Source organism: Apaloderma vittatum, unplaced genomic scaffold (assembly GCF_000703405.1).
Source record: "Apaloderma vittatum isolate BGI_N311 unplaced genomic scaffold, ASM70340v1 scaffold40743, whole genome shotgun sequence".
NCBI lineage: Eukaryota > Metazoa > Chordata > Aves > Trogoniformes > Trogonidae > Apaloderma > Apaloderma vittatum.
In genome coordinates this window covers 20625-36511 of record NW_009710591.1, presented here as the reverse complement: position 1 = coordinate 36511, position 15887 = coordinate 20625, and the positions used below count along the sequence as shown (strand labels likewise).

The 15887-nt window shown below is 37.8% G+C and overlaps 1 protein-coding gene across 1 annotated transcript in view; it reads right to left on the bottom strand.

Annotated features, from left to right (window-relative positions):
• Nucleotides 1–235: 235 nt before the first annotated feature.
• The window catches only part of RASGRP1 (RAS guanyl releasing protein 1 (calcium and DAG-regulated)), a gene marked incomplete at its 5' end in the record, with an annotated part of 34621 nt that continues 18969 nt past the window's right edge, over nucleotides 236–15887 (bottom strand). The window contains 12 exons of the mRNA XM_009867326.1: nucleotides 236–370; nucleotides 1297–1673; nucleotides 3365–3511; nucleotides 4111–4147; nucleotides 4873–5017; nucleotides 5668–5777; nucleotides 6781–6885; nucleotides 7484–7564; nucleotides 9377–9652; nucleotides 11257–11373; nucleotides 12111–12284; nucleotides 14899–15052. Coding sequence (XP_009865628.1) covers nucleotides 236–370; nucleotides 1297–1673; nucleotides 3365–3511; nucleotides 4111–4147; nucleotides 4873–5017; nucleotides 5668–5777; nucleotides 6781–6885; nucleotides 7484–7564; nucleotides 9377–9652; nucleotides 11257–11373; nucleotides 12111–12284; nucleotides 14899–15052 — 1858 coding nt within the window. The remainder of the gene's footprint in view (nucleotides 371–1296; nucleotides 1674–3364; nucleotides 3512–4110; nucleotides 4148–4872; nucleotides 5018–5667; nucleotides 5778–6780; nucleotides 6886–7483; nucleotides 7565–9376; nucleotides 9653–11256; nucleotides 11374–12110; nucleotides 12285–14898; nucleotides 15053–15887) is intronic.

Sequence of the window (15887 nt, the reverse complement as noted above, 5' to 3'; positions counted from 1 at the left end):
ACAATATTACTCCTTTTAAAAGCAAACCCAGAAGATACTATTTTCATTGCACAGATAATACTAAATTATCTTAAAAAGTCAGAGGAATGAATTTATACATTTCAGAGTGTAGGTTTAACGTGGAAATATGTTGAGTAATGTCCTTCAGACTCTCCAGTTCACATTGTAAAGCAGCTGTATCAGAACCCCTCCTTCAGTCTTACATTCGTCCATAGAAGCTTTCCTCTCTTGCCTGCTAGGAGCAGTCTTGGGGCTGTAGCTTGTCGACTACGTGGTTTCTTCTCTGGATTGTGAGGGATTCAATTGTTTTATGTGCCTGTTCCAGCTGGATCTTTAAGCCTTCATTGTCTGCCTTTAGAATATTTCTTTCCTAAAAAAAGAAAATTTAAAAACACAGACAGAATAATATTTTATTATGAATTTGTTTCAGGACTGTCTATTATATGTTTAGGTTGACTGGTATAAACCTACACTGGTCATTCTTATTAGTGGAACAAAACCAGTAACTTGCTCGAATGTCTCCATAGTCACTGGTCTATCTTTTGTGTAAACTCTCAAAACTTCCCAGCAGCCCATATCCGATGTCATGTCTACAACCTGCCTTTGTTCCTCGTAATTGTATGTGGATCCATCCATCAGTAGCATTGTTGATACAGTGACAGTCTCTTTAACTGTCTGGAAAGGTGTTGTCTCTACAAGCCTGAATTTGGGCCAAATCTTAGGAATAGCTACTTTGTCAGAACACTTACAGAGTAAGAGTGAGCCGCAACCAGGCTGATGTAGGTGAAATCTAGGAAGAGGCACCATCTCTATTCACACAGTAAAATTTCTGGTGACTTAAAAGTTATCTAAGAAATGAAGGAATGGATTTACTGCCAGAGAAAGAAAAGCAGAGCTCCCTCCCCTGTATATTCTGACACTTAGGGGAGCAGAGGCCACCAAAAGCAGGAGGAAATTCAGGACTGTTACTCATTTTATGGTGTAACATCTTGTCCTAAGCGATTGGATTATGTTCATGTTCCTACCTGTCACTTTCAAGACTGACAGGGATCGTAATTGTAATGAGGGCTCCAAAATTCCCTAAGCTCTGTACTAGCACTAAAATTTACGCTTAAAGTGAATCAGTGCCAGAGTTCACAAGTGGCCAGAAATTTATGATGCCGCTCATTGGTTGGTCTGGCAATTAATTACACTGAAGTAAGGCGACACCTTCCTGTGCAGCTACTCCCCCCCACACCCTCCAACCACTTTACGGTACTGTTGTGTAAAACAGAATTTGTTCTGTCATGTATGTACCTGCTCAAGTTCTTGGTATGAGGGTTTACAGCTGTAATGATGCTCCTCCTTGATCTTCTGGCTGGAGTCCTTGTTTTCCCATTTAACGTACGCCTTTTTGCGGCCTAAAAGCGGGCTTGGACATGGGGATGGTGGAGCTGCTTGGAGATAAGGATTTTCTGGCATCCTGTGTTCTTTCTTCTCTGTCTGCCTACGAGCTACATCACTAACCAGCAGCATGGGATCAGTCTGTGTACCTTTATGAACCACAGCTGGTTTCAGTCTCACTGAGATTTTCTGAGCTGAGGAACCCATGAGCATAATGGTTCGGTCCTTGCTGTCTTCATTGTGTTCCACTACTTCTCCATTAGGAAATGTGAATGGTCCTTCTTCTTGTCCTGGTACATATATATATGGTAAATTGAGTCAAGATCTTATTCGAGGAAAGGAGAAACAGGAGGCAGAGTAATTAGACATGATTTTAAGACATAAACCAACATCTATTCTATATTGATTTTACAGTTATTGCTCTCCAAAGTAGGTGAAATTGGAAGTTTCTCAATGTTGTGCCTCTTGGAACAACTCTTTTCCCTGTCTCAGTAAGATAAATATGGAACAGTAAGAGGAAAGCAAGTGTGTACCATCAAGGTCAGATAGAGAAAAACCTCTAGATGCCCGAGAGGTTTTATATAGACCATTGATCTTAGTGATTAGGCTGGAAAATTAAACCTGTATGTTAGTTCAGCGTTACCAGAACTTGCAGCTGTAAGATGCAAACTTTATAAAGGTGAAATAATGGCGCTTTTCATTTTACACTGCTTTTGTACAGGTTATCCTAAAATAGTTTTACTGTTATAGTTAAAAGTAAAAAACTGAAGGGGGAAAAAACCCCCACAATGTTAGAAGCAGTGGGCAAAAGATGTGATTAAAGGATCCTGTTTCAGATAAAGTAATTTCTGTTCCTGGGAAGGAAATGAAGGGGAAGAACGAAATCAGTCCAATAGCTGATGAAGGCTCTGGAGAATTAAATGAGGATATGGATGAAGAGATGAGGCTTACACCTTCTACCTAGACCTGAATTTGCATTCTTTGGCATGATGCAGCGTGGTGAGGTACCACATTCTGGTGTGATGGGGCAACACCCTACAGTTTAATCTCTCTATAAGCGTGACATCCCACGAGGTGTGTGTTCTGAGTGCTGCAGCTACTGCAGGTGCAATCGCAGGGATGCACGTGGCCAGTTATCAGGAGAAACTGGCTACACTGTGCACCACATAAGTGCCTAAGATGGAATCCAGCATTATGAATCTTAAATGCAAAATATAAGATTGATATCAAAGGGGCAAGAAGTAGATTTGAAGAACATTAGATACATGCAAAGAGCATGAGATTAAATTCAAAGAAAGCCAGTATGAAGAGAGTTGGAACATCAAAAGGAAAAGAAAACAAAATAAAAAACCAAAGTAGCCTGAGGTCTTATTCAAGGATGACACTTCCTCCTCTGGAGGCCTACATGATATGAAAAGTTTATACAACTTGTCTAGAGAAGGAAAAAAGAACAGAGAGGTGATTAAATGAAAGATGGATGGATGAAGAGGAACTGTAGTTTGGTTTTCCTAGCATACAGATACGTAAATAAACTGGCTTTCTAAATTCCACACTGAAATTCGAGTTAGAATTATAACAGTGCAGTAGTCGCCTAATGTAACAACAGTGGTAAAAACAAGTGTATGAAGACCTGATTGTCGCAAGGTGTTAGAGAGTTAAGGGAACCTGTCAGCTGTTCAGTTCATGGCACCTAGTTCTCGTGAGAGTCTGGCAGATTTACTAAGTTTTTGTGGAATTTCTGCCCCACATACTCTGAAGTGTGACAAGAGATCTTCCAGAACGGAGCACTTACTCAGACTAGAACCAGAGCAGCATTACTTGGTACAGGCTCACTTATTCCTAGTTCTAGGTTATACATTGATAAAACACTGAAGCTTAACAAAACCTAAAACAATGCTGTACAACGGAGCTTTAAAAGAAAAAGGAGTAAAAGAAAGATTATCTAGATCTTTTGATCTCTTTTAATGTGATCTTTTCTCACCGTGGAATTGCTCTTTGACTCCTACTGGGCAGAGGCTTGAAGCGAGAGCAGCTGTTGGGCTGCTGTCTGCCACTGAAGTTTTGGGTCTTCTCTTGCACTCTATCACAACCAGGTCTTTGCATTGCTTGTGACAGTTCATTCCGCAGTCTGCAAACAAAGTAAAGTTTACATGATTCCGTGGCTCTGTTCAGCAGCTAAGGTCAGCTCTCACATCGTTGCCTCTACAGGAGGCAAGAAAGTTTCTTTGGTGTTCTTGACACGCATTACCTGTTTACGTACATCTGGTAAACACACCCGTGACATCCCTTTGCTATATAAGCCTAAAACTCTTTTTCATTGTGAAAATACAAAATAGCAACATTCAGTTGCAAACAGCGTACTGATCGTAAGAGTTGCAGAGAAAGCAGATAGCTGTATGAGGAAGAAAACTCTGCAAAATACATATTGTGAATGTGCTGCATGATTCTCAGAGTTTTGGTGTTTGCACCCATTGCAATAGAAGGGTCTGTTCCCAAACTTTCTGAATTGGTAATATTTTGCAAGGGTTTAGAGCTATCATTTATGAGTTCCTTCATCTTTGCATTTCTTCTGGACCATCGATCTCTTATACTATCCTTGAATCAGTCTTCTCCCTGAGAGGTCAGATTAGATAGGTCCATAGACATAGCAGTGGATCTCAGGATGATCAGGGTGTTTGGTCCTTCATCATCACCTATAGATTAAAATTAAAGTATAGAGTACCTTACCTTTGCATCTGTACCCTTGTTTAATGACTCCCCATAGCTGGAAATGAAACAAATGGAGAGACTATGTATTAATATATTTCTCTGCACATTTGATACCTCCAGATATAAAAATTCACTAAAAGTTCTACCCATTTCTGAGATCTGAATACCTGCAGAATATCTTGGTTTTCTACAGGTAAGGTCAAAATATGAATTATTTACCTCTTTAGTATAAACAGGCTATTTTATGTGTGTGCCTCATTCACAAACAAAATACCTTAAGCTAGCCTCTAATGAGTACATCAGCAGATGTGACAGTCCCCAGGGAAGTTGTGGACCTGGAGTGGATGGAGAAGTCTACCGCAGTACCCTTGTTGGATCCCAGCCAAACTGGAGATTGGTAGGACAGTCAGTTTTACTAAATCTTTCTGTGCCGTAGGCAGGAGACATTTTATGTCTCCACCAGGACATGAGTTCTAACTCATGTCTAACTCTTGTAACTGCTTCATGGAGTGCAAGGCTCCTGATTTGGAAGTCTTGCCCAAAACGGTGTTTGGTGACACAACCAGTCACCACAAAAGCCGTGTTTAAACAGGTAATAGTATTGCCAAGCAGGCTGGAAAGGGAACCTTAAATAGCTACGCAGACAGAAACCTGGTGTTCCGTATAGCTTCACTGGTATTTTATATCGATCTGTTTTTGTATATGACATGTGGTGATTATGGGATTAAAAAAAAGGCATTACTCCAAATGTTAATATAATTTCCTAAAAAGTAAGCTTACAAATCCAGCACAGTTGTCGCAGAAAGTAGGCCTTAAGTAAGTGGTCTCTTGGAAGTTGTGAGCAAAGCCAAGTCCTAATTTGGAATAGATTGAGCTAGCCCTCATAAAGTAAGCTGTTATTTCATCCCTGCTAATCAGACCTTCCCTGAAAACAAACAAGAAAAGTTGTTGTGAGATACACATTTTCTTAAAAGCGTAAGGAGAATTAAACATATCTTTCATTAAATTTATAATGACAATAGTTTCACGGGCCAAAAACCAGCAGGGATCTCAGTAATGTGGTCAACTGCATCCAAAGTCTACAGAAGCTTATCTACACGTTTAAAATGCATCCTGTAAGGAGAACTGAAATACCTGCATATGTGATGCAACCTCAAACCTACTTAATGGAAAACCTGAATGATCACTATTGTATTTTTCCATGCTTGAATATGCTATGAAAAATGTTCTTAATTTGGCCAAAGCATACACTTCCCAGTTCTCTGTTTCTGAGGGACAGGTTCATCGTAGGAAAGTTCTTTAGTAGTCCATACTGAATATCATTCAGAAAAAATACATTTTCTGTTATCTGTTATTCCTCCTACATCAGCCTGGTTACCACTGCTGTAAGCTCATGAAGATGTCATTCACAACACATTTAGAAAATTCTTTAGGCAATTATGTTTTCACTTCTATTTGTGAGTGAAGAGGATGATTTTACCATCCTAATGGCAGAAATATAATTTAAACACAAAGCCCTCAAAACATCTCCCAAAACAGATGCTAAAAATTTGATAAGCACAAATAGGTACTCACCAGTCCTTAGCCATTACACAAAATGAGAACGGGAAACTGGCGGCTATCTTCTCAAATTCTTCCTGGGAAATGTATCCATCCTGATCATGGTCATAATTTTTGAAGACAGACTGTGCAATATAATAGTAGAATAGCTTATAATGAGGCTGGTCTGAATTGTCACTTTAGAAACTCCACAATATTTCTGGATTTCCTTTCCCACTTTCTTTTAAACAGTCTTTTTTGCTTGAGACTGAAGAAGCATTATGATTTCTTGATTTGTAGCAAAATGTAGATGAGTCAGTATAGGCTGAATTAAATGATTTATTACGCAACGAAGAGCTCTTTATTAGTTTTAAGACAGGCCTACATATACAACTTGTACTAAAGCTCTCACTTAGTGCTTTTACTGAAGATCTCTGTAGCCAAATCAGTGTAGCTGCCTAGCTTATTTCATCAGGTCAATGTTATGTGAAAAGTTGTTATATGATAGAATTGTCATGTAGATGCCTGTTTTCACTTCTGGAATGTTATTACTGTTTGTTTCTGGCCCTAAAGCAAAGAGCACACCTAGGCCAAATCTAGAAATATATTCCAAAACAGCATGTATCAAAGGATACCTACCAAAATAAGAAATGTTTAGAAGGAAAAGAGATGAAGCAGGGATGCAAAGACAAACTCTTTACCTCTCTCCATCAGTTTTGGAATCAAATCACCTGAGCATACTTGATGGTTTCCAGTAAAGCAGGTGATCCAAAAGAGAGAAAAAGCAATGGCTGCTAGTAATAAAGCCATTGAGAGGCCCACTTTCAGATTCCACCAATAACATGATGTTGGAGTCTCTGGTAGAAATGGACTCTTTGGCTCCTTGGAAGAATGACTCTGGAAGCATACAGACCAGCATTCACACTCCCCTCTGGCACCTTAGCCATGCCCTCTGGCACCTTCCATGCCTCAGAGGCTGCTGCTCCTATTTGCAGCTAGGCAGAAATATCTGTTTGTGAGGACAGAAGTGCTTAAAAAGTCCCAACAGCTTTGAATGTGTCCAGTATTTTCTCCCTGCTTTGTATCTTCTCATACCTAGAGATTAAGGCTACGACTGATATTTAAGGTAAATGGGCCAACCATACTTACATCTACCATCCTCTGAACATGTTTGCTGATGGTTCTTGGATCAGGTTTTGGAGCTACTCCTGATGCCCAGTCTGCAACTACTGGTGGTCTGGAAGGTGTCAAAGGCTAGAATAAAGGGAATGGAACTTCATTAGCACTACATGGAAAGATTTTCAGTATTACACTTATTTAATTTGTGGCAATGAATTATGTAATAGAGGACAGCAGAAATAGCGTGTTGGACCCAACATCATACTTTTGATAATCATGTGATTCTTCAGCTCTTAAGCTGAGCTGTCCAAAGCAGTGGTCATTCCTTAAATTGTCGCAGTTCACTGACAGTGCTTTCAGTTCACTGTCTTTTCCATATTTATAAAACAGGAACAAAACTACAATGTAACGGGTTTCATCATCTGAGTCATGTAAGAATTATTCATTTAAAAGAATCAGTATCAATTGGCTAGATTGAGCCTGATGGCATGTCTCCACACAGGTAACTTAATTTGTATTCATATTATAAAAACTGATAGAGTGTCAGTTCTCCCCTATATTGTAGCTTAGGCCTCATCATCAACCATACAGTTCAGCCTTGAACAGATTTTGATCAGTCTATAAAGCTAAAATGCTTTCAATTTAGCATAAAATAAAATGCATGCAAAGGATAAAAGTTACGCTACTCATTAAAAAGAAAATCTTTTTGTTAAGAATATGTAAAGGCCCTTACGGCAGCTCGGTGACTTCGTGGCTCTCGTGCATATGAAAGCTCATAAATTTCATCTTCTGTGTAGTAAAGATCAAGGGACAGCTGAAAACAAACACAACATTAGTTTAATCCCCAAACAGTCACTACTACTTGAAAAAGCTGTTCCTGGCATATGTTAGTATTTTTTGATGGATTAATTTTTAATTTAGGTTGCACCTAGAAAAAAATGCCCTTGAGCTGCACAAGTGTTCACAGTGATTTGAAATGGGTACTTTTCTAAATTCCAGACTATTATTGCCATTATCTGGAAATCTGTAACATTACACAGCTACAGTCAATAGCACAGCAAGCGGCTGTAGGCATAATTAGCAGTCAGTTAACAGGTAACCTCGAAAATCCTGTTACTCCCGTAATACTCAAGTGGTCTATTGTGCAATTGAGCACAAAAGCACCATTCCAATGAAACAGGCCACCAATGAAAGTTCTCAGAAATCTTTTTTAAACATGTCATCCTTGTCCAGTCCAGCTGTGACCATGTCAAACTAAGTATTATGATGAGAATAAAAGATGAATAACCTTAATCAAATTACAAATATGCAGTATATTTCTTGTGATCAACTGCAAGAATTACTGTTCTAGTCATAATAGCCAATAACTTCAGATTCCTGAGGAGATCTTAAAGAAGTTTCTGACATTCAAAAAACAAAAGTCCAAATGTTACAATAATTTATGAATTATTGTCTTCAGTATTGAATTAGTAATACCTCTTCAAATTGATTTGCCTGCTAATGGGAAAGCATATGACTAAAGGAAACAGAAGAAAGAAGAGGACTGTTAGAAAAACCAGGGAACAAATGGGAAAATTATGTTCCCTGCAATATTAGCAGATGAGAAGCTACTGTTTTGAATTTACTTATTTTTTTTCTTTTATGTCCTGTCATACATAGCTGCATGAAATTGTGGCCAAAGGTCTATGTATTTGTAAAAGCCATTTTTATAAAACTTTTGTTAAAAAAAAGGGACTTAACAATAATGTGAGTCAAAACATTTAAAATATTTAACAGAAAGAAATTCACTACTTTATATAGCTATATTTGAGGCCCTGGGCATATGTGCTTAATTTCACATGAGGGCTCCCAGAGAATGCAAATAACCTCAAGCATATAAGCATTTTTATCCATTAGCTCTTTGCTGAAGCAGGGCTTGTAACGAGAAAGTGGAAGTAGCCTATCTAGTTTTTCCAAGATTAGGTACTTGCTAAGGTTGAACAAAACTGAGAAACAAGAAAGACAGATTTACTGCTGTAATAAAAGTATTTTAACCTGCTAGGAGAAGCAAAAACTATTCTTGTGACCTACATCCTAGGCTGTATCAATTTTGTTAGTAACATGGCACTGACTAGATATGACTGAAGAGTAATATGACAACAATATTTGACTAATGTTAAGGTCAGGTTTTTTTAGTACCAGAAGAAACTTGGCTAGAAATGCTATGTTTAACATCTTGAGGGGCTCATCTTTCGTATGAAAGTTTGTGTGTTCAACTCAAGGAAGCTTTCTATGCAATCTTCTGCCCCCAAGCTGCATCTAAGGAAGCTCTCTACCCTTCTCCCTAGTTAGGCTTAGTCAGCAGAGGATTCAAGAGCACTTCTGTAATGAAAGTACAGAGAGAATGCATACTACTGTAGCAAAGCAGAAATAAGCTTTTTCTTTCCTTTTAGAAATAATTGGAAGCATACTGCCAAACTGGCACCTCTACCCTTGCTGCCAGATAAAATCAGTATCGCTAACTGTTTCTCTTCTTCTATTATTGCACAGAAAAAAATCTTACAATATTATGTGTTTATAAGTAATGGAATTCTCAAGAGGTATATGAAATTACTTTTAAAATGGAGTATTTATGTAACAGACTTACTGTAAGCAAATGCACAAGGTCCATATTAGCCTCCAGAGGAAGTGGCATTTCCTGGAGTTGTATCAGCTCATTTATGTGGTTATACAGAGAGTATAGTTTGTATATGTTAATTTTTTTGTCCTCTAAGTAGTCTGGCATGCCCTCATGAAGTGATATCAAGTCTTTCAGGTGCACTCCAAGGATTGGGATCTTAAAGTTACTGCACTCATTATAGGCACGTCGGTAACTATCATAATTTCTGTAAGATGAAAGCAGCTCTGTCATTTCATTAAACACCTAAAAATAAATCAAAAACAAAGCAATTGGTTATTGTTTTTGTTCTGGTCATGCAACATAAAAATTGCCCGATGTTATTGTCAAGGGGTTTACTCACAATGACTCCTGAAAGGGATTTTAAAACTTTAGGCTTCAAATAAAATCTAGGTAGTCACTTCATCTAATGTAAGTAGCTATAATATATAATTATAGATAGTTAATCTATAGCCTAATCTATAATGTCGAGTTTTTTACATACTTCATGTAGGAAAAGAAAACCTAGCAGAGAAACCCTATGCTGTACTATGGTCCTATCACAGCATGACCAGAACTCCTACTACAGATCAAGGGGACATCTGTGCTTTTAAGAAAACTTTTACATAGAAATGAAGAAGAAACAATGTATTGGACTAGTTGTAAAAGCCAAATTAATTTTAAGTCTAGCAGTATAAATATTTCCCTTGTTTAAAACTATACAGGTGCAAAGCTGACTCTTAACATTATAAAATCAATGGACCAGTGTCTTCTTGTGGAGGTTCCTGTCTAATCCCTTGACGTCTAATCCCTTAGCAAACTGTTTGTTGTAGTTTAACTATAAAAGTGTGTTCTCAAGTCACCAATTACTGGCCATTATTTACCTGCTTTCTATTAGCACTTGTATACAATTTCTTGTAGAAACTGTTACTCAGTAAGTTATTCAAATAGTGGACACATATGTGGTCCACTCATAATGACAAAATTTGTAAAAAACCCATGCATCTAAAATAAGTTTGCTGACTGGTTGTATAGATCCTGAGAGCTGCGACCAGTATCAGTGAGAGGCTGTATTTCTGGTTGTACTCCAGGTCTGCACTGTTCATTCAAGATGATCATAGTGTGATCAAAGCAGGTTTATTAGATAAACACACCAAAATCTTTTGGCCCCAAACAAAATAAAATCATAAAGCGTATTAGCCTCTTAAGAAGTCTCTTACGAAGTCATTTGATTGCTAAAATATATGCTTTCCCTGACAGTTTTAGTAGCTGGAATCTCAGCAAAAAAAATGTATCCATCTGTATTTCACAAGAATTGAATTGGAAATCATAACTGATTCTTAACATTCTACTGTATTATAATGTGTTTGTTAGGACTAAGTTTGTTCAAGTCTGAACTAGATAAAATCTGTTACAGGGGAGGATCAGATGAACAAAACCAGTCCTTTCAGTTTCAAACTCAAAACACAGAGCTCTGTGCTAGTGTTTCATAGACTCAGGATGGTCAGTGTTGCTATAGATGACAATTGTTTTGTTCTCACATGTTCTGGGATCCAACTCTCTGCTTTCCTGTTTGAATACGATTCTGTACCTCTGCATATAAGCGAAACTGTAGCTTGTCACATCCGAGTATTGAAAGAGAAGATTTAGAGATGCTATACAGATCTTGAAGAAAGGTAGAAATGTAGGAGTAACTGGTGTCACAAATGCCAAAGGAAAACTTTCCAAAACCAAAGGAAGTCTTCCTTTTTTCTTTTTTTCTGTCTTTCTCTCTATCTTATCCAATGAAACAAGGTTATTTTTTATGTGTGCAATGACCAAAAACTTAAAGTTATTATCTTCTTTGTAAAACTAGGATGAGCAATACCAACCTTAATTACATCATGAGGAACACATGAGCTTGTTTCCTTGAGTCTGGAAATGGAACTATGACAGAGACCTCCTATCACCGCCATTAACGTATTGAAATTCTGCAGCTGGTGGAGCTTCTGTGTTGACATACAAAAAGACCCAGTATTTATTATTTAAAGGTTCAGGTTGTTCAATATGCACATCCAAATTCTACACTTCCTCTACTGTCTTCCTGTAAAGTTTTATGAGTTTTGCGCTGCTATCCATTTGGCTTCAGTCAATTTGGTAATGAGTTGTGATTTTACTGGGTGTAAATGTGCTTATTCTGCTGTTATTAAATCAGATATTAATTCTGCAGTTACAGTAAGTCTTCAAAGCACTTCCTCAGTACTTCTTCCTCTTCCCAAAGTCTACCACAACTAGGAAACACTGCCTATTATCTCGGTTATGGCTGCAGTTGGATTTAGTGTGCAAAGAATACCAGCAGGACCAGAGCTCTGCTTCTATCCAGTAAGGTGTAGCTGATAGAAATGCTTCTAATTACAGGCAAAGGCATGATAGTGGTTCATGCTTTGGGAAGGTATGCAGTCAAAGCTTGGAATCTCTCCAGCTGATTTAAAAGCAAATCTAGTTTTTCAGTGAAAACAATTTCTTCAGAATGGATACAAGAAAGTTAGGGGGCCCTGTCACTCTAACACCTGAATATTCAGCATGAAACCGCAGCACACACAAACATGCACACTGTATGAATGAACCAGGAGGCCAGTGCCAACACACCCAGGCTGACCGCACAGTAGTACTGTGGGAAGAGCAACTCAAGGGATCTACCAGAGAAAGGCAAAATAAACACCGCACATGTCAAAATTTAACTCACCTGTGCAACATGAATGAACTTGATGAACACTTCAGCCCGAAGCTGTGGTGTTGGTCTGCTGAGAACCATTAGTTGTACCCACTGAGAGATCCCATTGCAAAGAGCAATTGATCTTTCCATTGTTGGATTCTCCTTCACACAGCTATTCACAATGTAGTTCTGATAATCTGAGAACTTAAAAAACCAAAATAGGGTAAATTTAAAATTCAATGAGATTAACATAAAACTAAGACAAGACCATTAATGAGGGCTACAAGTTCCTTCATATTTTTAATACAGCTTATGAGATTCTCTTCTTTAACCAAAGCTATCTAAAATTGTTCAGTAGACACCTATACGTAACAGATTTTTTAAAGCCATTGTTCCCATTAATTAATATCAAAGAGAAGCAGTGATTTGGTTTTGTTGATGCAAAGTTTATCCCTTCTCTTGATTTATCCCTTAAAAATACAGAATTTGAATAACTGGAAAATGTGACAGGGCATTTCTACATCCATTCTTTGCTATGACCTTTAATAGTAACATCTTGACAGAAACATTCATAGCTGTAACAGACACATTCCTTTCTTAAGGCCACAGGATATGCTAATGGCATCAGCCCTTAAGAAAGGGTCATAAATTGTCAGGCTGCTGTTTGTTTCTTGCTCTCCCTCTCTCACCTTATCTCCACTTTTCAACTTTTTTCCATCTATTTAGTAAGAACTGCTAACACTTTAAAAAGCAGATATGACACCAGATATCTCCAAATTTATCCTCCTATTAAATTAAAAATGGAAGAAACATTCACAGTAATGAGTAGAGCTGTCTCTGAGATTACTTAGTACTTACTCACAATTACTGTTTGAACTCCAGCCAGATACAAAATCTTGAAATTTAAGATGCTACTTTACACAGATGGAAATTTTTTCAATATCTGACTACATAATTATGGACTTTATAGCAGTTTCAGCACAGTTATAAATTAACTTGATTCGTTTATATTTTGCTCTCAGCAGCTCTCTTCTTCAGAAAAGAATTTTTTTTAAGTTCTGAACAAATACATATCTAACATACTCCTTAAGGTTTCTGAATAATTTTGGTGCAAGAACTTATTAACAAGGTCCCCTGTTACAAGATTTTTAGTGGCAGATATGGTGAAGAAGTCCAGGTACTTAAATAATGCAAAGTCTTGTATAGCGATGACTAACTTAGGAGCTCAACAAGAAAGCAGAATCCAGACTCTTGCAAAAAGAGTGTAGCCTCCTCATGTTTTATAACTATAAATTAGCACAAACATACCTGCACTCATTGCCCTGTGAACACGACTCCCTGTATTTTATTTTGCTGCAAGATACATGTGTTTCGGGGAAGACCTTGCTGCGTGCTGTGTATGTGCAGGGAATCAAGTATTCATTTCTGACTTTCTAATGACTGAGCCTATTCATAGTTATTCCAGTGACTGGTAACTCGATAGGCCTTTTGCAGCCTTTCTGGCAGCATATGCTGCCACATTAGAATAGCAAAAGGATTCTGTGGCTTAGCATATCATGAACACCTTCTGTAAAGAGTTAATGAACATAGCTATTAATTAATTACACATTATTTTCTGACCTGAGGTCTCGAGAAACACTATTGATACCAAAGCATATACAGGGACCCTGCATATAAAACGTGTATAGATCCATAATCGCTGGAACTCTGACATATGTGGCACACTGACTGCAGTCATACTTGTTAGGCTCATTAATCATTAATTATGTCTGTACAGAGCTTGAAAATGTTAAGAGTTACATAAGCTTTGCATATTATTACTGCCTACAGGCAGCAATCTGTGCATGACTTGGGTTCTATGCCTTTTTGAATTTAACACAAAACATGAAGAGTCATCCACCGTCAGCTCAAAATAAAGTACACTAACACAGCACTGCAAAATCCTCCGCTAGCTGTTGAGAGCCCCTTTCCTTGCAAGTTTTCATCTTTAAATGGTAGTGTTTTAAAAAACACTAAAAAACCTAAAACAAACAAACCCCCTAAAAAAACCACTTTGTTTTCTCTGTTATTGTCACACCTACTTTGCAACCATCTTAGATTTTGGTCTTGCGTATTCATTTTTTTTTTCCATGTGTGAACTGTATCAAGTTTGAATAGATAAATCCTTCAGAATTGTTTGCGTACTTGAAACCTTGTCTAGCGTAATATTTTTAAACACCCCATTGCATTTAAAAATGGCATTTTTCTCCAGTGCTTTCTTATCCCTTTTCTTAATTTTGTTATGCACAATTAGAAATGGCATGCGGAGTCCAGTGGACATCTTCTATACAGACAGTCCCTTAGTCACTGCGCAAGAATGCTGCACCGTTTCCTACAGCCACAGGACGTTACCGTTCTAGGAGAGTATTCCAAATTCTCTTCATCCCATTTCAGCCTGATGACTGATTTCAGTCAAAGGAGACTGCTTGTTCCCGTGCCCGATGACGCCACTTATTCTAACAAAAAGATTACTTGGAAGAAGATGAAATGGTTTACTCCTCTTCCTTTAAACTGAACTTGCTGTGACTGTTTCACAGTTGCCTAAAAGGTTCACTCTCCCTTTCTCGAATGACTGCAGCAAAAGATTATGTACTCAGAGTGAGTGTCACTGGCCACCTTCAGCACTAGTCAAACAAAGAGTCTGGATACACACTCAAGCACATCCAACAGCTTGCAGTGCAGGGTTAATCTTGCAATGCTATCCCTCTCCCATCTTTTCTGCATACTTCCCATTTTTGTTTAAAACAAGGAAATAAATAAATAAATTAAAATCACTTACTGATATTCTTCTGAAAGACTTAAATTCAAGATAGGTGAGGTGGTCTGACAGCTCCTCTGGCTCAAGGTGATCAAAAAGTAGCGAGACTTTCCGTTTCTTACTGGTGTTGGCTTTTACACGCTGAGTCAGCTTTCTAGACCAATCCCTAGAATTTCTTTTAGACAAATTTTAAAACAGGATTACCCCAAGTTATTTTCTGAAGAGAAACTTTTCCTCTCTCCCAAATACAAAAGCAAAATTCTTTTCATGTCTTACTGCAGTAAAAATTTACTTAGCTGAATTTCTAAACAGCACTCTCCTTTCATGCATTACAGATTATACGATAAAACATTGCTAGTCTTTGTTATATTGATGTAGGATGTAAGTACAATATTACTGTATTACTAAACAGCATGAGACTAGATATAGCGCTTCCAAAATTGCTGTCCATAACGTCTTCATGGAACACATCCAGTGCTCCTCCATTAAATAATTCTTACAGATTTGTTGAACAGCCTCTGAGCGTGAACTGTCCCCCTAGGCTATTTGCCCATGGAGTAATAAAATCTAGTTGGATTTGAAAAACTAAATTTCATCTTTCATAACCAGGTATAAAAGGTATGCCAAATTCTGCTCTGCTTTTGCCTGTAAATTTCCAACCAAAGTATGAATTGCCACTGTTATCTCCTTCCACAGAACTATCTTTCTCTCATATAACAAGGAACGTTCTCTTCCCAAGAAAGAACTATGTAATGTGCAACTGTAGGGTTTATTCTTGACAGGACAAGTAATTTTACAATTGATACCACATAAAATAGTATTGAGAGTCTGACAGTGTAATAAACTGTATTTTCTCACTTACCTTTGGTGTTAAAAATATAAACACACTTTTTTTACCTTATCTGTTACCCAGTTTTCCTTTCTCATTGACTTCAAGTGATCCTTCAAAATCACCCGTGCTGGCAGAGGGGTTGGACTAGGTCCCTTCCAACGCCTAACAGTCTGTGATT